At 41.2% G+C, this 26,562-nt stretch overlaps 1 protein-coding gene across 10 annotated transcripts in view; it reads left to right on the forward strand.

The window, feature by feature from the left end:
• The window catches only part of CDC14B (cell division cycle 14B), a 104,578-nt gene that overhangs the window by 72,978 nt on the left and 5,038 nt on the right, over positions 1-26,562 (forward strand). For 2 of the 10 annotated variants that reach the window (XM_037056184.1, XM_037056190.1), the window contains exons 8-14: positions 2,524-2,611; positions 2,923-3,153; positions 8,259-8,397; positions 8,565-8,724; positions 9,400-9,497; positions 13,906-14,051; positions 23,821-25,253. In XM_037056184.1, coding sequence (XP_036912079.1) covers positions 2,524-2,611; positions 2,923-3,153; positions 8,259-8,397; positions 8,565-8,724; positions 9,400-9,497; positions 13,906-14,020 — 831 coding nt within the window. In that variant the 3' untranslated portion in view covers positions 14,021-14,051; positions 23,821-25,253. Of the gene's footprint in view, positions 1-2,523; positions 2,612-2,922; positions 3,154-8,258; positions 8,398-8,564; positions 8,725-9,399; positions 9,498-13,905; positions 14,052-19,030; positions 19,148-22,924; positions 23,510-23,820; positions 25,254-26,562 lie in introns of those variants that run through there. The other 8 variants (XM_037056182.1, XM_037056187.1, XM_037056183.1 and 5 more) reach the window with 6 other exon arrangements.

Below are 26,562 nucleotides of genomic sequence, written 5' to 3' on the forward strand. Positions count from 1 at the left end.
TGCAGCCTTCCCCTGTGAATGAGTGTGCTCCTGGGCTCTTTCCTTTACTGTTTAGTTTACGTTGTTTTAGTATTGATGACTTTTCATATACGTAGTGCTTAAATGAGATAATGTTTGTAAACCCCTTAGCATAGACTCTGATGACATGAATAAACTAGTCATCCAATTAACTGCTGGAAAATGCCTTAATCATAACCATTTGTATGAGGTCAGGACATTTCTGGTTGCAAATTACAGGAAGTAAACATATATGGCTTAAATAAAAGGGAAGATTTATTGATTTCCATGAGTAAAAAGGCCAGGATCAGGTATACTATCACACATGACCAGATTAGGCACTTACACACGTACCAGACGCTGGGCTGAAGCTAACTTTGTCCCCAGTCCGGCCCTCAGTAATGCAGAAGAAAGCCACCAGCAGCTTTGATTCACCCGTTTGGCAAACTCACCAGAAAAGAGCGTTCATGGCTCCAGTGGAATATCCACAGAGTCCTCTCATTGGCCTGACTTAGATCATATGACTCGCACTCAAGCAGGCTTGTTTCTAGCAGGGATGGGGGAGAAGAGGGTAGAATACACTGGTCATCCCAGGAGCTAGGGTGTTGGGGTCACCCTATCAAGCCACGAAAACCAATAAAGAAGAGAGTCTAGGCAGGTTAAACTGCAGATATCCTTGATACTTTTTAACACAGTGATTATTTATGTTTTTTGTTTTGTTTTTTTAAGAAAAGTAATTTGATTCTACCATTTATTCCACCCTTAAAATAGATAATGAATTAGATGCTTATGCTAAAGGTCTTTTTTGGCCAAGGATTCTTGTGGAATCTTTTTATCTTAGTATGGTTTTCTTGAGCAGGCATCCTCACGTATCTGTTTTTTCAGTTAATTTCTATTTTAAACTCTTAGGCATAAGTGAACTATTTTATTGATGAGTAGAATTAATAGCTACAATCACTCGTTACTGTGATGCACCAGAAAGATAAACCATGTTCTGTGACTCACCGGGGCCTGCCCTATCCCCCGTCTTTACTTTCCTGTAATAGCGATACATTGCTAAGGTACGGTATGTGTTTAATCACTGTATTACACTGTTGACTGTAACTCGATTATTAACACCATGTTTTGGTGCTTGTCCTTATGAAGTTAAATATTTAAAATAAAATATACTTTCGTTTTTATGTAAGCCAAACTGCTGAAAACACCGTTTCATGTCCGTTCAGATGTTGCACAGTGGTGCCTCTGTGTCACTGAGGAGTGATGCCCGCACTACCCTGCTTCTCTCTCACTAGTGCAGAAATTCTTGTGTGGGCGGGAGTAGCAGGGTCACCCAGAGTGTTGTTTGCTTGCAGGGAAATTGCATTGAAACACGGGGCAAATGTTTAGGGGGCTGCAGACACAGGTAGCTCACAGACTGGTTTTTAACTCCACAGTGTATTTAGAATATTTATATTACTGTTTCATTGATTCCATGGTGCCTGTTTTCCCCCCTGTGTTAATGTCTCAGAATTCAAGATGCACCTGCAATTCAATGAAGTCTAACTTCAGATTTCTGGTTTCACTTCCAAACTCTGAACACCTGGCAGCACTTGTCCTCATTCCCAGTTAGACATTTTAGCATGGACCAGGGCCTTACCAGTTCTTCGGGATAGTGAAATAAATTGGTTTTGGTGTCCTGCCTGATCTTCGACTGAGCAGCCCTTGGTTTGTGTCCTACTTCTTCCTAGGTACACATGTGCACACCACATTCGCAGAGCTAATTTTTCTTCGTCATTAGTGCTCCTCTTCTTGACTATGAAGAGTCTCCTCCTTCCTGCTCAAGTCTTTGTGTAACTCTTTCTGTTGTTTAATTTGAACTGTATTTATCTTATAATAATTATTATGGTACTTTAACACAAAGGACTCAAATAAGAGGGAGTAAAGTGTTTTAAATTTCAGTTTATTTTCTAAACACCTACTGTGATCTCAGTATATTTATAATTTCAAATTTCTTAGTGGTTTAATGAAAATTTTTTTCTGTGACCATCTTATTGAACGGCTAGCAAAATGTAGAGATGTCTTTCTACAAATGAAAAGTAAATATTCAGAGGCCAGGAGTTTAACTAGGTAGTTTTTTCTCCTTTGAGTTAAGAATGCTCATATTGGAGGAAGTTTCCAGATCCCTCATAATGGAAAAGTCTGCTTTTTATTAATTAGCAGCAGCCATATGAGAATTTACTTGGCTAAAATAACCAAAGCACGTAGGTATATTTGGGACAGCAGTAGTTGGCTCTGTTTTCTGAAGACCGAGTATCCCAGCAAAGAAACACTTGTGAAAGAAAGTGATTAGGACCAGGAGAAGCGAACTAACTTTTCTTGGGAACATTCATATCGGGCTGAATTTGAGTTTCCTGTCTCGTGGTCATTCATGGACATCTTTCATACTACAGCAAATGGATATGAAGTTCTGCAGAAACTCTGGATTGAGAAGAGGTGTGGAAAGAAGAGTAAGAATAAAAATGATTTGTGCTGGTCTTCCCTTTGCAGAAAGCAGAAAATGGAGATTTAAATTGGATAATACCAGGCCGATTTATTGCCTTCTGTGGACCTCATTCAAGAACCAGACTTGAAAGTGGTATGGAAAAATAAGGGATTGGTATAGTTTTGTTATTGAAAGTATCTGTCCTGTATCCATTCCCCAGCCCCCCTCAAAGAAAGGCCTAAGAGTTAAATTAAGCTTGATGGTCTTAATTATTTAACTGTACATGATCACTTCAGTACATTATTCTGCCTGGATTTTAACTTTTTTAATTTATGTTTTTACAGTTATAATCAAATTGGTATTTAATCCCCGGTCTAGACACTGTTTCCACACAATTACAGGTGATATTGTTATCCATTGTTTTCTTTCTGCATTTTAGCATATTTGATAATTTCTTTGTGTAGGTTATCACCAACATTCTCCAGAGGCTTACATTCCCTATTTCAAGAATCACAACGTTACTACCATTATTCGTCTGAATAAAAGGATGTATAATGCCAAACACTTTACAAATGCTGGTTTTGATCACTATGATCTATTCTTTGCGGATGGCAGCACCCCGACTGATACAATTGTCAAAGAATTTCTGGATGTTTGTGAAAGTGCCGAGGGCGCCATTGCAGTCCATTGTAAAGGTACGTTTCCAGGGTTGGTGAAAGAATGGTGGACAGTTCTAGCCAGGTAGCTCAGTTGATTGGAGCATCGTCTCATACACCAAAAGGTTGTGGGTTTAATTCTGATCAGGGTACATAGCTAGGTTTTGGTTCTATCCCCACTTGGGACATGTAAGGGAGGCAGCTGATCAATGTTTCTCTCTTTCCTCCCGTGTCTCCCTGTCTGTTCCCCTCACCTCTCCCCCTCTCCCCCTCTCCCCGTCTGTCTAAAATCAATAAACATATTCTCAGGTGAGTATTAAGGAGAAAAAGAATGGTGGCTACATGTGTATATGTGTGGAAACACCATACTCGTTTAGATTATATGCCAGGACACTTTATGCCTTTGTTTTTACAGAGTACCTTTTTTATCTATTGTTAATCACTTTTTTCTTAAAACCTCTTTATTGTGGTGTGATTGATATAAAAAAGCTGTACATATAAAGAATACTTTTAAAACCCTAATTTCATATGAAAAGTGTAGTAAATTACATTGCATTTGTTTATAGGTAACTCTATGAAAGCTTTTCACATTGGAATGTATTTATTTGTTCATCAAATATCTATTCAGTGCCTACTGTTTGGTAGGTTCTAGGATATGTTGATGAGCAAAGCAGACTTTAAGAGCTTGTCTTTGTGGAGTTTGTGTTTTAACAAATTGCTGTTTTTAGCCACTAGAACAGTGCCCGGCATTTAATACACTATAAGAATGCATGAGGATTTATTTAACTTTTCTTCTCTTCTTAGATAGTTGATTCTAAAGACAAGGAATATATTTTCCATATATTAAGAAAAATTCAACTTAGGAACAAAAACCCGGCAAATCTGGGGAATAGCTAAAATCTAATCTCTAGAGTTATGACATTATAACAGTTTTCAACCTTTTTCATCTTGTGGCTTACATAAACTACTAAAATTATGTGGCACATCAAAACAATATATATTTTTTGCTGATCTGACAAAAATGGGTATAATTTTGATTCATTCATACCAGACAGTTAACTGCCGTGTTGGCTGTTGTCTTTTTTTTTTTTTTTTTTTTTGACAATCCAAGGGAAGAAGGGTCAGTGTCCCTGACTAAATAGTCATGTCTATTTTATGCTCTAAAAATTCTTGGGGTACACTGGTTTGAAATTGCTGCATTATAAGATTTAAATGTCCAGCTTTCTCCCCCTCAAAAATCACAAGATATTGAAAGAAATGGGAAAGTATAACTCATTCAAAGGGAGGAAAAACGAATGGACAGAAACTGTCCCTAAGAAAAACCAAATGGTGAATTTACTAGACAAAGATGTTAAAACAGCTGTCTTCAGGGTGCTCAGAGAGCTAAAAGAAAATGTGAACAAATCAAGACAACAATGAAGAACAAAATGGAAATATCAACATAGCAATAGTAAACTAAAAGGAACCAGAAAGAAACTCTGAAACTGAAATGTACGGTAACTGAAAGGAAAAATTCACTAGTGAAATTCAAAAGCAGACATACGCAGGCAGAAGAAGGAATCAGCGAACATGACGATACAACAATTGAAATGATCAAGTCTGAAGAATTGAAAGAAAAAAGATTGAAAAGTGAAAAGGGACCTTGATCTCATAAAGAGGACCAATCTCTGGATTGTGGGAGTCCCAAAGGGCAAAGTGAGAGGAAGGAGCAGAAAGTTTATTTGAAGAAATAATTACTGAAAGTTCCCAAATTTGAGGATAGACGTGAGTGTACACATCTATGTTACTTGGTGAACTCCAAGCAGGATACACTGTGAGACGCACACCCAGATGCATTATAATCAATCTGAAGTCAGATTGATTATATTCAATATAATATATATATTCATTATATTCAATCTGAAGTCAGGAGACAAAAGAGAACCTGGAGAGCAGTAAGAGAATCGACTTATTACATACAAGGGACCCCAGGAAGGTTGTCAGTAGATTTGCCATTGGAAACCTTAGAGGTCAGAAGGCAGTTAATTGATACATTCCAAGGGTCAAATAAAGAACGTTTCAACCACAAATTATACACCTGGCTGAACTTTTCCTAAAAAATGGGGTCAAAATTAAGATATTCCCGGATAACTAAAAGGTGAGGGAATTTGCTGCCACTGGGCCTGCCCTGCAAGAAATGCTAAAGGCTGAACGAAAGCATGGTAGCTCGTCACTCAAAGCTTTATGAGAAAATAAAGATCTCTGGTAAGTAAATACATTGGACAATTATAAAGGCTACTATTACTGTTACTTAAGCTGTAAACTGTAATCAAAAGATGATATTGGAAGAATGGCCTAAAAAGTCAAAGAGACTTGTTCTAGCCAGGGAGCTCAGTGGGAGCGTCGTCCTGTGCACCCAAATGCTTCAGGTTCAATTCCGTTAGCTGGGCCTATAGCTGGGTTGCGGTTTGACTGGCATTAGATACTTGTTTTGGGAAGAAAACTGATGACTGGGAAGATTGGGTTACCAAGTGAACAGTGAGTTTCATTAGGAAGTATATTTGTTTGGGGTACAAAGCAGAAGACCACAGACTGAGTTTCAAACAACAGAAATTTATTTTCTCAGAGCTTTGTAGGCTGGAAATCCAAGAACAAAGTGCTGATGCAGTTGGTTCCTGGAGAGGCCTCTTCCCAGCTTGTTGCCAGCCACCTTCTCTTTGTGTTCTGGGTACACTCATCCCTGTCTCTTCCTCTTCTCGTAAGAACACTAATTCTTTTGGGTTAAGTGCCCTCCATGACCTTATTCAACTTTAATTACCTTCATAAAGTCCTTTTTCCAGAGACTCTCATGGTGGGAGACAGGACTTCAACATACAGGTTTGGAGGGCATATAGTTCAGTCCATGACATTCTGTTCTCTGGCCACCGAGTATTCATGTCCTCACATGTAAAATACAGGGTAGGGCAAAAGTAGTTTACAGTTGTCATATGGAAAGTAATACAATAATGAATAAATAATACAAAAATAAACTCTATTTCCTGTGCTCACAACTCCAAACCTACTTTTGCCCCACCCTGTACATTTTACCCCATCCCAACAGCCCCCAAATTATTAACCCACTCCAGTGGCAGCTCCAAGTTGGAAGTCCATCTGCATATCATCCAGATCAGGTATGGGTGACAGACACTTCATGTACAGTGTGTCCTGAGGCAGAATTCCTCTCCAGCTTGGAAACTGCAAAAGCAGACAAACTATGTGCTTCCAAAATACAGTGGTAGGACGGGCGGAGGAAATACACCCCCGCTTGGAATGGGAGGCGTTGGAAGCAAGGGAGTGGTGTCCGGTCCCAAGCAAGTCCAGCCCAGCAAGGGAAATGCGTGGAATCTTCAGGCTCCAGAATCATGCCCTTCGGCTCCATTATCGGTCCTGCAGGCCTGCAGGGGAGGCAGTTCCATCTCCTTGGCCCCAGGCAGTGGCCTTGTCCCTGAGTCACAGGCTGAGGCACCCTGGTCCACTGACACCACAGGCAGCCCCATCTGAGGAGCAGACACAGCTGTGCCCCAGGTGCCTGTGGTGGCAGCGTGGCCTTGCCAGTCTCTGGGTCACTCGCAGGGTCCTACTTCCGTTCTCTTGAAGGATGAGACATGTTTATAGCCAGAGATCTCTCGTCCAGTTCTTTCGCCCAGGAATCTGAAAGCCCTCCTTTATTTGGTCCCATGGCTGTCCCTTTTTAGTCCAAACTGACCCCATCTGGTGGGGCAGTCCCATCCCTGTTTTGGGCTTCTGGTGACTAAATCCATGGGTAATATCTTTATAGAATTGCTTGTTCAATCACACCCTTGGTATTGTCTTCAAAACATGCTTTCTTACCTTTTGCAACATGGGTAGGCCTAGAGTTTTTTAAATGTTTAGTTTCGGATTCCTTTTTGGTTAAAAATCTCCTCTTAAATTTATCTTATCTCATATTTTACTGTGTGAGTAAGAAGAATCCAGGCTGCACCTCCAGCACTTTGCTTGCAGATCTGCTTTGCTAAATATCCAGGGTTGTCTTTCACAAATTGTGTTTTCCACCAAGCACAAGTACGCAATTCAGCCAGGTGTTTGCCACTTTCTAGCAAGGACCGCCTACTTCTAGTTTCCAATAATATGTCCTTCAGTTCCACGTGTGTCTGCTCCCAAATCAGTGCTAACATCCATATTCCTGCCAACAGTTTCTTCAAGGCAATCTAGGGTTTTTTTCTTACATGTGCCTTAAAACTCTTGCAGTTTTTACAATTCTGATTCCAAAGCCACTTGTGCATTTTTATGTATTGTTACAGTCGTGTTACCAAAATCTATATTGGTGAGGGTTTTCCAGAGAAACAGAACCAATAGGATGTGTATTAAATTATATATAGAACAATATTATAAGGAATTGACTCACTCAGATATGAAGGCCGGTGAGTACAAAATCAGCAGTGTGGGCTGGGAGGGTGCAGACCCAAAAAAGTCTGTGGTGCCACTGAAATCCGAAGGTCATCTGCTGCAGAATTCTTTCTAGTTTGGGGGGTCTTTTTGTTCTGTTTAGATGTTCAGCGGATTAAATGAGACCCACCTACATGGATGGTAATGTACTTACTCAAAAGTCCATTCAAAAACACCTGCCAGGTTGACACATAAAATTAGCAACACATGAAGTAATGATAGTAGTTTAGGTGAGAGTAGAGGAAGACAGCAGGAATAGTAAAAACAAAAACTGCATGTGAAAATGAGTATAAAAGTAGAGTAGAAAAAAATGGTTGGATAAGGGGAAAGTTTTGTAAGATTTTAAGCCTGTGTTTTTGGAAACATGATTTTACCATTAACAGTAAACCCAGAGTAGAAAACACTGCACTTAACTGAGAATCGTCACTTATGAAGTGACTTTCAATCTTGGCGATTCCTAGAATCATCTGGGGAGTTTTAGAACTCTCTCTGTCCAGGATGCATGGCATACCAATTAATCAAAATTCTGGAGGTGAGACCGTATTTTTTTAAAACTACAAGTGATTGCAATGTGCATCCAAATTTGAGAACCACTGGTGAGGTAAGCAGGATCATGGTAAGCCTTTTGAAACAATCCGACCTGTCCAATGTAATTCTGGAGGACGCGAGACCAGGCCTCACTCGATTGTTTCTCTTCCTAGCTGGCCTTGGGCGGACGGGCACTCTCATAGCCTGCTACATCATGAAGCATTACAGGATGACTGCGGCTGAGACCATCGCTTGGATCAGGATCTGTAGGCCTGGTTCAGTGATCGGGCCTCAGCAACAATTTTTGGTGATGTGAGTAGATGGAGAGCTTTCGTAATTCCTCAGAGAACACCTGGGTCTGAAAGATAGTTGGAAGTAGTTTTTCTTAGTCTTCAGTAACAACAGATAGTCTAGTAGGAGAAAGGTGGTTGTATCTTTCCGGCAAGGTATATTTTGATGTTATTTAAATGCTCTAACAGGAAACAGTCAAGCCTCTGGTTGGAAGGTGACTATTTTCGTCAAAAGTTAAGGGGTCAGGAGAATGGAAAACACAAAGCAGCTGTCTCAAAACTCCTCCTGGCTGTTGATGACATTTCAATCAATGGTGTCGAGAATCAAGACAAGCAAGAGCCTGAACTGGTAATTGCACCATCCCCATCACTCTGTTGTCATTGCTTTAAATGCTGTTGAGAATCCTGTAGGACATGGAGGAAACCGGAGATAAAAGTAATAAAGCACATTTAGAGGGATCATTGTCACACATTTCTTTATACTTATAGCCTCTCTTGGAACTTTTTACTCATATAGTTAGAACAAGGTTATGTGCCTGTTAAACTGAAATTCTTTTTTGTTCACTAGTCATTGGTGGGAGAGGTATGTGAAGTAAGCTCTTTAGATGGACCTAGTGACACCCCCCTCCCTTCCTGACATCTTTTCCCATTTCATGACAGCTGATTTAGGGAACCAGTTCTTAAGTGGAGAACTTTAGAGAACCAAGAGTTTAGGGGGTAGCTGTGCTATTGAATGGTGGTAAGTAGATGGTGAAATTTTAAAAAAGAATGTTTTCAGTGTTGAAAACCCGTTATACCTCTTCACAGTCTGTACATTTTAGAACAAGAGTGCTATTGTGTTCCAAGTCTGAAAGGTAACATGTTCAGTTGTCTTGAAATGTGACCTGTAGATTCATCTGAAAGTTGAAGTACACAGTTGCATGTGTAAATGTGGATATAAACGTGGATAAATGTTGATGCTGTGTTTTACTTCGTTAATAACGGCAACTTAAATCATTAGCTCAGTGTTCTTCTACTTGCACAGTACAGTGATGACGACGAAGTCAATGGAGTGACACAAGGTGATAGACTTCGGGCCCTGAAAAGCAGAAGACAATCAAAAGCAAACGCTGTTCCCCTCACGTGAGTTTGGTTTCCTTTGTGTGGGCGATATTGTTTAGTCTGTGCATACGGTCCTGTGTGAGCATGTTGTCCTGCACATTTCTCCCATAGCCGCATGTCCATTATGCCAGTTAGAAATGGCCACTGTCATTTTAAATCGAGGGGTGTTGCCCGAGAAGCCCCTAGGACAGAACAGCTCCTGAATCCTGCTCTTCTGTCCTAGGCACACTGGCCTGTGTACAGGAGAGCAGTGTTAAGAGTGCCCTTTCTCAAGACATAATCTCTGTGTGGCTTTCTCACAAGCGTGGACACCAGATGTAAACCGCAAAGCAATAGATATGTCCGTAATTACTTAAAACTGAATTTCTCTAAATTCCTTAATATATTACAAGTAATTTCTTTTAATGGTAGAATTCAGTCAGTAGTGACATGTGGCTTAATGTCATTGTATTACTTGAGGGCAACAAAAGATTAGACTATTTTTGTATGAATTTTTTGTTTGAGGAGTTACTGGTAAGTTTCAGAAGAAAGTTTAGCACGGGGATAGGATGTTTTGTAGTCGGTGAGGGTGTGCTTGTTCACTTGTACTTGCCTTGTGCGAGTGGTAGTTTGGATTCGAGCCCAAGGAAATATCCAATATGTTTTAAAAAATATAGAATCAAAAACTTGACCATTGTACTGTTTTCCTAGGGTATTCTTTAGTAGGTGCTCCCACCTTTGACACTGGATTTCTTCCTTCCACTAACCTCCCTTATCATTGTGGAATATCAGATTTCTAGCCCCTCCCCTTTTTTTGTGTTGGAGATGGGTCATTTCTTCAGTAAGCATTTTGTAATACGGTAAAGAGCTAATGATGTAATAAACACTCATGAAAGACAAGGGCAAGCCTTTTTTTAAATTAAAAGTGTTTTCTTTACCAGTACCTCCTCATAATCTTAAATCGTAAAGTGGAATTACACCTGAGGCATGTGTTGTTGGGGGCCTCTGCCTTGGGAGGCTCGTAAAAGAGCCAAAGAAAAGAATCAAGTTTTCCAACATAAAGTGCCAGGTGAATGAAAGGCATCAAAGGCAGCATCAGTATTGCTGATAGGTGTTACTTAAGCATTATCTTTGCAGAGGTGCTTCCATCAGCTAGAATGCTTTAAGACTGGTGCACTTTTTGTAATTTTAACTCCCAAGTGCAGTTTTGTTTTTAATTTAATAAAAAATGTGTATTTAGCCCTGGCTGGTGTGGCTCAGTGTATTGAGTGCCACCCTGCAAACCAAAGGTTCGCCAGTTCGATTCCCAGTCAGGGCACATGCCTAGGTTGCAGGCCAGGTCCCCAGTTGGGGATGTGTGAGAGGCAACCACTCATTAATGTTTCTTTCCCTCTCTTCTCTTTGGTCTAAAAATAAATAAATCTTTTTTAAAGAAGTATATTTAAAGCCTTAATGATTATTTAGAAACATTATAGTCCCTCTAGATAATTATTCTGAAGCCAATTTTAGGCATGATGGAGGACACAGGCAGTTCACAAAGCAGAGCTTCGCAGGTTTTAGTCCATGTTTGAGTCTCCTGGGTGAGCTTGTTAAAGTGCAGGGTGAGACCAATGGGTCTGGGGCACAGCCTGCTTCCAGGTGTTGCAGGTGTTGCAGGTGCTGCTGGTCCAGGGACCACACTTAGTAAACCCTAGAAAAGGGATGATTTTCTGGGTTACTTTTTCACTGTGCCCAGGTTTTTTGCTTTGTTTTTAAGAAGCTGCACTGTCAAGTTTATTTCTCAACAGTTGGTTGCCTTTTGTTCAACAGTCAAGTTAGGAGTCAGGAGATGGGAACTCTGCTTTGTCAAAAGTGTTTGTTAAATAAGACTTTTAGGAAATTTTCTTGTTGCTGAGTCTGCTACCTTGTGAATGTGTTTTCTAGAGTTCAAATCACTGCTGTTTTCTAGAAGAGTTGAGGCTATAAATGTCTCCCTCATAGCTGCTAGGTTTGTGGTAATACAAAAGAAAACAAAAAGGAAGACTACGATTCTAAATCTGGTTGGAAACTAGAAGGCAACACTAGATCCTGTTACATTCACCTTGGTGTTCGAGGTTCCTGGGGTGGGAGTTGGAGGCGTTCGGTGGAGGCCGAGTGGAAGTCACTGTCACAGGCTGGGGGCGGCAGTCATTTGTTCAGTTGTGTAGTTAGACTCCTTACACCTAAAAGAAATGAAGGGCCCTGGCCCTTTGCTTGAAGCACTCTTGACATGAATTACAACTAAGTAAAATACCTCAGTAAAAGTTTTTTCTTAAATGTTGCTAAAAAGGAACTATTTCAGGACCCCTTTTAATTGTAATCCTAAGAATAATAGAATAATCCCCAAACTGTCCTCCTTCCATACACAGAGTTAACAAACTTGTAGGCCACGCCTTGCAAGGAAAAGGCAGAATTGCCCATGTTCTTCAGAGCCCTTAACTGTGTGTGCAGACCCTGGGGAGTTCTAGGTCGGTCCCGCACGTTGCCCTCTTCCTTTGCAGCCCTTTGCTTATCCGCTCTGCTTTTGAAATCCTCTTTGCCATGAAAATCATGTCTGTTTTGCTCTTATTTGTAGCTTTTTGGACCCCAGGAAAGGAGGTCAACGGGAGATTTTCTCTCCCTCCCACGTCTTTGTTGTTATTTTAGAAATAGAAGTCCCCTGAGAGCCGTTTCCAGTAGCAGTTTAGGTTGAGAAATCTAAATTCGGTTCCTGCCTCTTGGCTTTGACTCCTGTTAGCGTGGGCAAGTTAGTTTTCTTCTCTGTTGGTACTTAGGTCTGAGTAAAAATACTTGTAATAAGGAAAGTTAGTGAAAAATATGTTTAAGTACTAGTGATGCTTAAAAGAAGGTTATAGTACATAAAATATTGTTCCAGTTACTGGCTTCTATTTTATATCAGTATTTGGGGAAAGTGAGTCATTAAAAATTGGACGGTGGCCATTTTTCCAAAGGCCTGTCTGGTCCGAGTCCCGTGGAGGCAGCACTTCGCGTCTGGGCACCATGACCTCGAAGTGCTTGCTCGTCAGGGTGACTGCACAAGCCTTTAATCCTCCTTGACATTACGGTGTAGGTGGGTGTGTTTTCATAATTGGAAAAGAATTCCTATGGTGTGAGCTTTATACTACAGGAACAAATAAAAATCTATGATGTAGACACCTTGATATTCAGGCCATTCTGCCTTCAAGATGGCTGTTAAATCAGTAACCACAAATGAAAATTGGGATGGGTAGAGAGTTCTGTACTGTTCCAAGGTCATTTATTACATTCTCTGTGAATATTAAGCCCCTGTAATCCTAACATATAGTAGATTTTTTTTTTGGTGGCAGGAGTAAATGAAAGTGTGGGTTCGATTTCATTTCATGCCCATACAGGATGCCTGTGCCTGACACATAGTGTTCAAGGGTTTGGGTGACAAGGACAGTACTACAGATGGCACAGTAGGCCAAATCATTCATTCTGACTTGATCAGCCCAATACTTGGCACAACGCTTTCCACACTCAGTCACAGATGTGTCTGGGTGACCGTTTGGAAATGCAGTGGTTGGAAGGAGTTACCACACTTGCGACTGTGAGGAGGGTTCCTGTCTTACTGCTAGAAGCCAGACAAGTGGATTAGGAAACACCAAGCTGAAAGCCGTATTTGGCTGCCTGAGGAGAATGAACAACTGAGGAGAAATATATATAGTACAGTTGGCCCTCAAATAATGTTTTGTTAACACTGATGAGATGCCGTAGGAAATTAACTTTTGTTAATCTCATTGTCTATGATAAAATTGGTTTTGTGGTATATTGTTTTGCATATAAAGTTGCAAAACCAACAATGATAAGTGAGGACTTACTATATTAATATATAAGGGAAGTTTTCTTTTATTTTGTGTTGCCTGGAGTTGGCTGTATTTCTGTAATCCTTGTTTCAAAGCATGCAGTTTGCCGAAAGTCCTAGATGGTACAGTTTATGGCTCCGTGAAAGTGAGATCAGTCCTGCTGTGCTGTGTCCGCTCCTAGTCCTGCCTCCTAGGGAGTGGTGGTTAGTTATCAGTCCAGGGCCTTTTGTTTGTTTGTTTGTTTGTTTGGTCGGTTTTGCCTCCTTTTTCTCCCTGGTTGGTTCATTTTTCTGTGCATGCATATCTTGTGCTTTTTGAAGAATTTGTTATAGAACAGCGTCTCTTGATTTATGTATTATACAATTAACATAGGAGCAGTTACTAGACTAGAGATTGGGTCTACTCTTGTTACCAAGTACCAAGGCAGTTTAATACTGGAGACGGCATGTTTTTGCTAACACAAAATGGAGAAACTCCACCCTTGTTTCCAACCCCTTTGCATCGTCACAGGGTGTCTAACATTCACACATGGCTTTATTTATTTATCATTTTATTTATTTTGTCTTCCAATTTGAACATCTGTTCTTTCCCCTTCACCCCCTTTCCAGATGTCCCCTAGCTGTGCTGACCTCTGCACTGTGTAGTGTTGTCATCTGGTGGATTGTTTGTGACTACATTCTTCCCATCGTGCTATTCTGTCTCGATGGTTTAAGAACACAGTAGCCGTCAAGACCCTTTGGCCAATAGCTGCTGTGTAAGTGTTCCATTCCATTTCTCTACCAGTGCTCGCCCTGGTGTCCAGTGTGTGTCTCCTGATGCATGTTTTCCTCACTGCGAGCTCTCCTAGCTTTATTGATTTGCCTTTTTTCAAAGGTTCTTTTTCTGCAGCTCCTCAGTTAATGGGATGGTGGCGGGGAGGAAGGCCTTCACTATTCATACGTGGGATATGAAAAACAACACACTTCGTTTTTAAGTTGTGCTTCCTCTTAATGGGCTTTTTGAAATTGCAGTTTTAAAATACACTGACCTAGCTTCTTTTCATTTAGTTAGATTGGAATAATTTGGGGTGCTTTTCTTTCGATCAGTTGTCTCGTAGAACTTTCCTCTAATTTTCTAGAGAAGTATCTTTGGTATGCCCTTTCCAATCTAGCAAAAGTAATTTTCCCACTGATTTTCTGCCATTAGTAGAGATTTGACTTTGCAGCCTGAAGGTCTAGCGAGCATGCCATCCTGTTTCCCCTCTGCTTCTGCCAGTGAGCACAGCCTGCTCTCGGCAGGCAGATGCTTCCCTGGTAAGTCTTCTGTCTTGAGAGTTTGCAGAAGTTTCTCTTCTCCCATTTAACTCCCCCGCTGCCCACCTTACCATTAAGTACAATTTTCAAAACTTGATGTTAACCCAAACTAGGAAAGCCACGAAGACCACAGTTCTTTGCTTACCTTTGTGTTTCTACGTGACCCTCAGTGCTCCTTACACCTACTTTCCTTCTTTCCTGAAAGTAACCAAAATGCCTTTATTAGGTTAAACAGAATTTGTATTCTCTCGGTATCTTTCATCCTTAAATGAATACCTTAACAGTGAAGACACTTCTTTTCTGCAGAAGGGTGTGGCAAAAAGCTTAAGGCGGGGAGGGGGGGGTATAGGTAATAGGGACTACCACTTTGGGGTGTGGTAGTCAGGAAGCCCAGGGACAGGAGGTGTACCCTGTGGGGCTGCGGTTGGCCGCCGCCCTCTTATGTCCAGGTTGCATTCTTTTTTCTCTTGAAATTTTTTTTTGGCTCGTATTTCAAGAATTTCTTTCCTTGCTCCAACTTGGACTTGGGAGACTTGGGAGTTATAAAGAAATACAAAAGTTCCTTCTAGGGCCTCCTCCAAAATAAAATGCCACAGTAACTAAGTCCAGTCTTTGTGGTTTCATTCAGATGAAAGCTTGCCAACTTCATTCTTTTCAGAATTAAGGAAAAGCTGCTTGTTTTTCTGTTTATGCTATTTCTTAAATATCTTATTAAATACAAACTTACTATATAAGCTGATGAGCTGTATTTCTAATATAGATTACCCTTTTAGGTGTTTTTTCCCTTTGTTTCTCTTAGTAATCTTAGATTTCTAGATATTCAGACTCAAGGGCATTAGGTACTGTATAGATTTATTTTAAAGTATTTGCTGTGGCAAAGCTATCTTGAATAGGTGTGATTCTAAATGGGTGGCACATTGCTTAACAGTACCTAGGTACTTTGTGATTAAATCATTTTCCTGGGTAAGTTAAATGAGTTTAATTGGGCTCTTTTCTTTTTACTATTCTATATAAGGTTTAACTTTTTCTGTTATGACTAACATTTGCCATTGGATTAGACCCGAAGCAGAGTATTCAACCTAGCCTGACTGATTAATTTGGAATTTTCAGAAACAGAAGCTTTTAACAGCAACAATGATATAAAAAAGTATAATCCTCAGCCCTGGCTGGTGTAGCTCAGTGGATTGAGCACAGGCCTGCGAACCAGAGGATCGTGGTTCAATTCCCAGTCAGGGCACATGCCTGGGTCGCAGGCCAGTTCCCTGCAGGCCAACTCCCAGCAGGGGACACATGAAAGGCAACCATACATGGATGTTTCTCTCCCTCTCTCCTTCCCCTCTAAAGATAAAATAAATAAATAAAATCTTTTTTATTTAAATAAATAAAATAAATCTTTTTTATTTAAAATAAATAAATAAAATCTTTTTTTTTAAAAAGTATAATCCTCATAGTTGTCTCTTGAGGTGATGGCTCCTGGGCACCATTGTTGGCACTTCCCTTTGGCAGCATGATACGTTGTTAGGTGGCACGTGTGGAGATCTTGACAAGGACACTTGAGCTGCTGGGCCAAGCCCTTAGTGGGGTAGATCCTGTGGAAGTTGCAGGGCCTCGGGCCCATCATTGGGAAGCTTGTTTTGTGTCGGTGGTCGACAACCAGCATACATAGCGCATAGTTGCTCTGATGGATTCGCTTCTTGGAATTGGGGGTGTTTATGCTCAGAGCATTTTGTGGCTTAATAGGCGAGAGGCCTGGCTTTTCAGTTTTTGTTTTGCTGTAGTGTCAAGTTGCAGACATTGTTGGGTCCAAAATCTGGGAATACTGGGGCTCAGAACAAAGTGAATACTGCAGAGAACTAAGTGACCTGCAGTGTGGTCAGGAGGTGAAAAGAGTAGGATCAAGGGTTCTGCCAGGGAAAGATGGAAAGGAGAAAACACAGGTGCTGAATGGTGCTCCACAGATCTACGTGTTTGGCCTGGTTTGCAGAGTGGGATGTAGTTCCTTCCCTTTTAGCCTGGGTCAGAATTTGCCAGCCTGTGCCACCTTACCTGGTGTGACTTTTAGAATATCACAGGTAGTATCTAAGCATAGTTGCTGGGTTTTCCCCCCACTTTATTGATACACAAGCTACAGATATAATAACTGTTCTGTCATTACTGCAAATAACTGGTGCCTGAATTTTTATTAGTGTGATAACACATACCAAATGCCTGTCATGCTTGGATTTTCAAAGTTTCACATTAATTATTTACAATAGTCTTAAAGGTACTTTAAAATACTTTTTTAAAGTTTTCTATCAAATTAAACTTGGATTTAGCAGGAGTATCTGTCTTGAATAGAACTTGTCTTGAAGATATTTCAGTATAGGTAATTTAAGAACTCAGGGCTTCAATTTCCCAAGTAGGCAATGTATTGACTCTTATTTTTCCTCATATCATTCATTTTACAGTGTGGTGCTTGTCTATACTTTTGGCCATAAATGGCCTTGTTCCAAAAGTAGGTGTGGTATTTCAAAAACGCCCCCAGGAGTCTCATTTTCTCCATTTGTAAAAATGGGGATAAAAACCATGAGCCTTGTGAGCAGACGAGAGGCCTTGAGACAACATTGGCAGCCCAGCGTAGGAGGCCTGGGCATCAGAAATGTCTGTGGAGGCATCCTGGGCTGGATTTTGCTGTTGTTTTGTTTTGTTTGTGAACAACTCTGGATTTAGATTTTTAGCAAAGATCACCAAATATCACCCCCTCATTTTACAGAATAAGAAAGGATTTTAAAATAAATCCTAGTTTTCAGGAGTAGAATTCATATGCCAGGGAAGTTGGTGTCTTTAATCACGTAGCTGTGTCTGCCTATACTTTTTCTCTTTTGCTGAAATATTCAACGTTTAGGGTGATAAAACTCTGTGAGGAATCCTGAGTTGAGCAGTGGCTCATTTACCTGAGATCACTGCCCCTCAGCCAGACGGAAGGCCGTGTCCTAAGGCTTTCAGAAACCCTACGTGGGTACAGCAGAAAGAGCTGGGAGCTGGGGTGGCAGCCCCCCTCAGCCCTCTCCCTCCTCTCCCCAAACAGCTGGAACACCACCGATCTCCAGACTTCTGTCTGGTACAGGACAACCCATTGTTTCTTTAGTGATGGGAAATTAGCATTTTACCGAAGATTGAATATTTAGTGCTTCGGGTAATGCTAAGATTATAGGAATTTACTAATCTAACTTACAGTGTCTAAGGACCTGGCTTTGGTTATTAACTAACAGTGGTAATGCAGGCATAGGAAGCAGGACTACTGGTTTGTTGTAACGGTTTATTTTTACTCTGAGAAAATGGTTTCAAGTCTGTTATCATCGGCCACTTTACCATTATGTTTGGAAATGAGAACAGGAAGCTCTTTCAAGTCAGTGTTTTCTCTTACAGAGAAACCAAGATGGAATATATAAGTGTGTGTGCATACATTTCAGCCTTTCAGTCATTATCACTTGATGTTTTCTCCTCTTTTCCCTGTGACAATTGGGTGAGGAATTTAAAAACACCCTTCAGCCCTGACTGGTGTGGCTGAGTTGGTTGGGCATGTCTTGCAGCAGAGTGAGGGGTAGCAGGTTCAATCCCAGACGGGTATAGGCCTGGGTTGGGGGTTAGGTCCCACGTCGAGGGCGTGCGGGACACAACCAATCGATGTTTCCCTCCCTCCCTCCTTCCCCCTGTCTCTTTAAAAAAAAAACACAAAACAAGAAAAGCCACCTTCCACCTAACATACACGTGGGCTTAATCTTGGGGAGTTCTTTCTGATTCATTAATACACCTTGGGGTAATTTACTCCCAGAGGCATCGCTTCCTTGAGGCTTTTAGAGTTCAATTAAATCAAGTCTTACAAAATTTAGCGGTTTCACTTTCTTATTAATGGGTACTTGGTGACCAGTAAATAGTTGTAATCCGGACAAAACTCACATTTTGCTTGAACATGTTTTTAAAATTTGGGATGTTTTTATAAAATTGGTATTGATTCAGAGTGTATTGCCCTTACTCTCAGCTCTGAGGAGTAAATATTGTATAGATATTTATGTTCACATTCTTTAGAATTTTAGGGGGTTTCAATGAGTTCTTGTTTATATGACTAGAATTCTGGGAATCTACTTTGACTTTGGGACACAGATTTGTTTTACTGATTGATTTATCTGGTGTAGGAATTGTTGAAAATGCCAGGTCATTTGTTTTCCAAAACCAAAGTAACTCTTAATTATCTTTCTGTGACCCACATAGAGAAATGAGATGCTTCATTTCAAAAGAGCTCGATGTAAAAATGTGTTTCGGTTTGTTGGCAAATGCGTTTCTGGCAAATCCTATCAATTCCTCATTAAATAATTGCACTAATGTGCAAAAATGCCTTCCTGTCAAGTATTTGCAGATTGTTTCCGTGAATATAATGTTATTTTTTTCCAACTGTTTTCAGAGTAATCCTTCAGTCCAGTGTTCAGAGCTGTAAAACGCCTGAACCTGGCATTTCTGGCAGTGCAGGCGTTACTAAAAGAGCCACCAGATCTGCTTCAAGAAAAAGCAGTTTTAAAAGGTGAGAAAAGAATCCTGCTCTCCCGAAACGTTCCAAGCATTGGTTTCTCAGTTTAGTCTTCTGGAGCTAGAAATGGAGATAGGAGAAGCAGAGTCCCTGGGATGGGAAATTAATTGAGTGTTTTTGACTGGTTTGTCATGTAAGAAAATCTGGACCATTTCAATGCAGGCTGTTGTTTAGTTTTGTTTTTCAAAGATATTCTCAGTGCTGGAAATGTGGTGCCTGAGTCATAACATGGGAAAGCTGAGAATGTCGTATTTGGAAGTTCTTAATTAAGAATTTCCAAAGTCTCTGTCAGGACTTGGAGGAAATCTTTCTGTGTATCAGATTCAGCGTAATTGTTGGGGAATTCAGTACAAACAATTATGATGGTGGAAATAGGGGGAATGAGTGAGTTGTGACCTTTCTGACCCAGAGACTGCCCTCCTGGCCTCAGTACATACCTAAGGGGACTCGTTCTTTCACTCCGAGCCCAGCAGCTTTCACTTTCGTCATTAATGAGGGCAGAAATGGAATGCTCTGTGACTAAAACCATTACTCACTGTTATCTTTGGATATTTGTCATGAACTGAAGGCAGACGTTTTATTTTTAACATATTCTAAAAACAGATCCCTCTTGAGGAAGGAGCCTGTAAGGCACATAGTATCACCTCAGGAGTGGCAGGCAGGCCGGAGGCAGCAGCCTGTGTGGTCCTGTGCGAGGCACTGAGTTCCTGGCACAGCAAGCCCCTCCTAGTACCACAGGCCGCGGAAGGCGGCCCAGACCAGGCTTCAGTAAAACGTCCTGCACAGATTCCGTGCTTCTTTGTCGTTTTTCTGCCCCCCCCCCCCCGTGTTTGTGAGGGTTTGGCCAGAGGTGCCCATCTCCAGTGCTGAGTGAGGCTCTGGGGTGGTCTCCACAGTCTGTGTCGCAAAGGACTCACTGGCAGGCCAGAGGGCCCCGTGTGTTTTGCTTTATTAAGAAATTGTTCGGTTCTGCTATTTTTCCTCTTTGTTGATTCCTTTCTACAATTTTACTTATATGAGAATGTGATCGTGCCCCAGTACAAGTATTTGAGAGTCAGGCACTGACTCATGATTTTAGAATTTAAAATTTTTCATTAGAAAAGTATTAGCCGTTCATACTAATTCCACTTAAGAAGAATAGTAGAGAAATGTTGACCAAAAATCCAAGACTTAGGTACATTATAACATAAAACCAAAATGTTATATATAGCAGTGAGAAAGAGGAAATAGGGTTTAAAGATTAATGAATTATACCAAATAAATTTAGAGCCGTGTTTTTAAAGAAAATTTAATGATCTGGGTAAATACTCATGAAGCAATAAGTGAAAAGAGCTGTACATGATTGTTACGGAGTATTTCTCTTAATTTTGAGAATGTACAATGTGCTTTATATAATGTATATAGAAATGTATAGATGTATAAATATTTATATTTATAAATATTTATAAATGTATATATTTCCAAATAAGTATTAAAATAAGATAAAGGAAAATATGCTGTAGTATTAACAGTTATGGTTGGTAAGACAGTTGGAGATTTTTTCTTTTCTTTTTTTATCCTTTTCCCCCCAACTTTATTACAATAAATGGAATGAAATGGGACTGTTTGAACTTTGACACTTTTAGGCGAATTAAATTACTAAAAATTAAAGGAAGAAGCCTGCTGTTGGTGAATGGACATAATCTTTTTAGGTACAGTTTCTCAGGCTTCCGTTACAGTCTTGTGTGTCTTGCATATTTACTCTGCTTCCCCCTCTCTGGATTGTGCTCTTCAGGTTTCAGAGGAACGGAGTCTGGGAGCCCCATGGGGTGGGCCTGGTCACACCTCGCTCCTCTGAGGGGCGTGGCCGTGGCACAGTTTTTCCACCGAGGTCCTGTCTAGTGGTCTCAACCTGTGTTCTCAGCAGAGATGCTTCCTGTGCAGTGAGCGTCTCCCCGAGTTCCCGGGACCAGATGCTCTGAGGGGCGTCTAGTTGAGTTCGGACTGAATGTGCTTGATTAAACATTGAAATTGCCCAAAGCAGTTTCCAGGCATTGGGGATAGTGTTGAAAAGCAAAAAGACGACTTTTAATTTTCTGAAGAGGACTATCAGAAATTGGGAAGGGTAAAGAAGTAAAGTAGTGAGAACTCACTGGGTTTCATTGTGTTTCGCCAGCCCCCTTCGTGCAGGGGCTCCTTTGCCTCCTTTGGGGCTTTGACCTGTGTTCCTGTCACCCTGTGAGCCACCTACAGCTCCCAAAAGAAAAATATGTTGTATATGGGTCCCAGCCCTGGCTTCCAGGGAATAATGGGAGTTGAGGCAGATAAGCTGTAAACTGAAGCTTTTATCCTACTGAATAGTAATTCATTTTTGGTTGGAGAGTGATGAGGGGATTAACATTTTTGTGCATAATCCGATTCAGGACCAAAAAGCATGAGCTAAGTTTATTTAGTAATTGTAAAGTTTTGAATAGAATTCCTTTCTTTAGACAACAATACAAAAACAAATAGTTCATTCCTTCAGTGTATGTTCATAAATAAGGCACCAGGGTTGCCAGTCTGCTGTCATTCCCATTTGTGAAGCCTTCTCTTTTGCAGGCTTATGTTGTTCACGTGTCGTCGTCATCGTCGTCGTCATTTCATTGTGCCGTAGGAACTTGACCTCTCATTTCTATGCCTTGTTCTGTTCTTAGAGATTTCCAGGATGAAGACCTCACCTAAACTCACTTCCAATTGATATGGTCCTCTTGACTTTCGACAGTTTACTGAGAGGCTCTACAGCTTTGGAGAATTTTTCCACAAACATGTGAAAAGGCCAAATATTTGATACTTGAAAAAACCCCGCCTATTGTCATAAGCATTTGTTTTTCTCATGGCAGATGGTTATTCCCTCATGCATCCATTGAACATAGGCGGTACCTCACCCTCAGCCTTGTGGGGGAAGCTCTGCTCTGGCAGTGGCAGCATCTGGTGGCGGGTGGTGGGCAGCTGACCCTCCGTGCCAGGCGGTTCGGTGTGTATCTTCCTCATCCCCTTCCTGAGCAGAAAGAAGTAAACTGATGTGCTCCTACACCTCCCACTTCTTGTTGTAGCTAGAAACTCATTTCAGTGTTTTTCTTTTACTAATAAATCCAGTGAAGAATTGGCCTGTTCTTCAGTGTTCTCTCATGAACTCTCTGGAGAGCTCTCTTAGTTGAGTCTTGAAAATGCCACCATTGTGCCTCTGAGAACCCACCTCACTGACATCATTCAGTTCCTGTCTGCCTACAGCTCGCCCACTGCGTGCGTGCTTCTGTCAGCTTATGCTCTTTCTTTGCAGCAGTCTTTTCTTTCTTTTCTGTTTCAGTTATAACCTCATCCGTTTGCTAAGAACACTGTCATATACAATAATTTTTTTATTCCAGGTTGCATCTTTGGGAACCATCACTTTCTGCTCCACCTGCCAAACCCACCCAGTGGTCATTGCTCTGGGGGGTCTTGTGCCTCATTATTCATATTGGGAGGGCTCTTTACCAGCCCTGTAGTTAGGACATTTTTAGCAGGGGGTCTTTTTAAGTCTTCTCATTTCTGATTCTTGCCACCATCATTCCTGTCATTTTGTGTCTTGCCCTTTAGAGTCTCTTCCCAGTGACTGTTCCATCACCTCTGGGCTTTAGTTTTTGTTATTGCCATTATCTCCAAAAGCACATCCTTATAGATGCCCCAGAATGTCGTATATCTAAATGTTCTTTTTTTAAAAATGCTTGGTTACCTCTGACCTTTTAAAATGTAAATCTACCTTTGGAATTCCAGATACTTTCCCACTTGTGAACTGACCTGGACTTTTATACTCGGTGCTCTGTTGAAGTCTCCGAAAGCCCCGTGGTGGATGTAGATGAGCCACTCTGGTAGAGCGTTGTCGTCATCGTCCCAGTGAGGGATTGGAATTGGTTTTTCTCTTCTTGAGCTTTAGTTTTTCTCAACTTTCTGAAAGTTGCTATTTACCTGAGAGTGTAAAGTAATAAATTGTGGAACGGAACTAGGGAGGTAGGGTGAGGGTCAATCAAGGGTAATTATTGACGAATGGACAAGGGGTCTTCTGGTGTCTTTGCCTGGAGTGACTGGTGGCACCTGGTTAGGAGTCGGCGGGCAGCCCCCTTGCGGCCGCACGCTGAGTGCGGAGGAAGGTGCGGAGCAGGTGCGGTGCCCGGCGCGCTCCGCTGAACTGGAAACTGCTTGACGTGCCCGAGCTTTTTTCTGTGACCGAATTCTGGCTTGGGCAACAATCGAGTAACACTTCTTTATCTTTTCGTCTTTTCGCTTTTCCCGCAGCCTGGTTCCTCAGAGGGAAAGAAGGAAAAGGAGTGCTTTGCAGCAAATGCCCTTAATGGCATTATGGTACTCTCATTGCTCAGCTGCTTCTGCCTGCCCCCCCTCGTTTATTTTGACTGTTTTTTATTTTTTTATTTTTTTTATTTTTATTTTTGCAGAACTGAACCTTTTTCTGCTCTGCCTTTCTCTCCTGTTTGTCTTTATGGTTGGTATTGTACTGTTTTTTCCAAAGTGTTTGTCATTAAAGAATTATACGAAGAGTATACTCTTTAGCATGTCAGTATTTTTTATTATGTTGCCTTCCTTGTCTTTGATAACTACGTACAGGACACTTGGAAACCTTCATGGTAAAATCCTTTTTTTTCTCCCCCCCGTAGTCCCTCCATTTCAAGGACTAAAACAGTCTTGCGTTAAGTAAAACCCTGTGACCAGAACTGAAGGAAGACTCTAGGAACAGAAAACTACAACAGGACTTAGCACAATTTATTTTGGAAACAAAACAAAATTGAAAAAGCCTTAGCTGCTTTCCACCTAAGAAGTTTATTCAATGAAGAAAATGTCCACTGGAGTTGAAATAACTACATGAGGTTTGAGTACAAGGGATGACCTCAGGACAGCCCAGCTCTCCTTGTGTAGAAACGTCTCACGTTGAACAACGGAAGAGCTGTTGTAAATTCCGTCTCAGGTGTAAATACCAAAGCCCTCTGTGATCGGAGGGCTGACTACTCTGTGGGTGCGTGTGTGTCCCTGTGATGGCAATCATTTTCGCTGCTGGCCTTCAGAGGAATTAAGCATCTGATGGAGGTTTTTTACCTATTTATTTTCTGTTCACCCTGTGTCAAAATTTATAAATATAAAGCAGGCATTACTTAAATGGTACTTTCTGTAATTTGATACTATTTGGTGTAATCATCTTCACTTTAATATCTGTGATACTGTTGTAATGTTCACTGTGTTAAGTACCCAAGCTGCTTGTCTTCCACCAAAGAGTGCTTTATTAACAAGACTCTGTGAAAGCCACGTACGGAGACTGCTGCAGGTTGTGACGCGAAGGAGCAGTAGGTGCGCTGGTGTCCTAAAACTTGCAAGAGAATATCGGTAGTAGCTTTAGAAGACTCGGAGGAGAAACTGGCCTCAGAGTTGGAAGATTGTTGGAGTCATTCCTTTTTATGTCATTTAGAGGCTAAATTATTTGGTTGCCTAGTCATACAGATTAAAATCGTACTTCCTTCTTAGCATGGAAAAACCTCACACTTTTGCTGTTTCTCCTTGGAAACAGTAATCCAAAACAATGGTAGCTTTAAAAAAAAAAAAAAACAACTTACTGCTTTGCTAGGGTCTTTCTGTCTACCATTGTGGACTTTTTGGTAATGTGATCAGCCCAAGGCCATTCATACAACCTTTGATTTCAGTGACAGTGACTCACATGTGGGTTTCAGTGGTTTGTATATAAGACACTCACTGTTGCCTTTGGTTAGGGAATTGACTCGTTGTGCAGTGCCTTCTCCCCCTACAGACACACAGCAGAGTCTGTGATGTAAAGCAATCACAAACACAGAGTTTATTTGCTGCTAAAAAAATGGGGTCCATTATACAAAAGTATTTTTAAGTGAATGAATGGTTGTAGCTGTTGTTAACCACTGTTGGCCTGTCCTAGTTTGGAGGATCGGGGGATACATTATTGAAAGGTGAAATGCCTTCACATTATGAGATGAATGAATCGGGTCAGTAGATAATTTCATGTTCTTAAACCTGTCCTTTAAACAGAACTGTGAGGAAGAAGAAGTGGTTGGCATGAACAGATTAAAGTGTGTCAGTGCAAAAATAATCAGAAGGCCCTGACTCCACTTCTGTATTTACTCTCCTGAGGTTGCCTCCCTTTGAGGGGCAGTGGAAGCTGCCGTTGTTTTGGCCACACAAGCAGCACTTCCCCATTAGGCCACGAGGGGGTCAGGTCATGCTGGCTTTTACACTTTGGGGCCTGGATCTCGGAAAAACAGTGGTTTTTCTATCCCTAGAAATTCATAGACACAAAGACCAACTTGCCTGATGGGAAGACTGCTTTCCAATGAGCTTTGGGTAGGAGGAGAAACATTCCATTTGTTGGATCATTCTGGGAGAGAGAGAGAATGCTAGATATTCAAACTGCCCAGGCATAAACATTGAATTCTCAGGGCAAATTTTCTTCCCTTTACACTTTTAAAGGTGATCTCCTGCATAAATATAATACAGGTAGTTGTGAGAATCAAATTTCCATCTGAACTGTGCTTGGTTTGGCTTTTTATTATGTCAGAACAAGTAAATGTGCTATCCCCTCCCAGCAAATAAGCCATTTGGTGTCTTGACCAAGAATGAAAATTTGGACTTCAGTGTTAACCACAGTACTTACTGTTTTACTAATGGCCTTTTTGTGTTGGCTGCTCATGTTTCCAGCTAGAATTCCTATCACTGTGGCGCTCTCTAAAAATCCTTGTGTTTAACAGGCTCATTGCTGAAATTAGTCAAAGGAAACTAGTGATTTGATAGTCATTTCTTGGAACACAGAAGGACATAGCAACAGTGTTAAACTTTGGAGGACATACCTGGAATCTAGGAAGTCTCTGGGTCAGACTGATGGAAAGCTCTTGCTGTGAGTAAGAGTGGACTCTTCCCGCCCCCCCCCCCCCCCNCCCCCCCCCCCCCCCCCCCGCAACCGAACAATCAACACACACCCCGCAACCGAACAATCAGCACACCCAGAATCTCCTGAGATTCTAATTTCAAGCTATTGCAGGAAACCTTTTTGCAATGGAATGTGAAACAGCAAGTCAGGTGGAGAGATTCCTTTACCTTAAGAGACTTAGATAGCTTCAAAAGTACACCATGGTCATTTCCATTGCAATGAAAATTGGAAATATTTTTAGGTACTCTTGAAGCTTTCTGAGCACTCAAATCATCAAAAGTCAGGGACAACCCAGAGGATGGGTGTCTGCAGCACTGGTGCCGGGAAATCTAGACAGACTTCTATTTGGTGTTTCTTCAAAACCAGGACTCTCTGTGACCTGTTGTGAAGAAGGCCATCCTGAGCAGCGCCTCGCTGAGACAGGTAGCCTGACGTGTCAGGGTAGCTGCGTCCTAGC

The sequence above is a fragment of the Sturnira hondurensis genome, unplaced genomic scaffold (genome assembly GCF_014824575.4).
Source record: "Sturnira hondurensis isolate 20B ecotype Veracruz unplaced genomic scaffold, ASM1482457v3 Scaffold0008860, whole genome shotgun sequence".
Lineage (NCBI taxonomy): Eukaryota > Metazoa > Chordata > Mammalia > Chiroptera > Phyllostomidae > Sturnira > Sturnira hondurensis.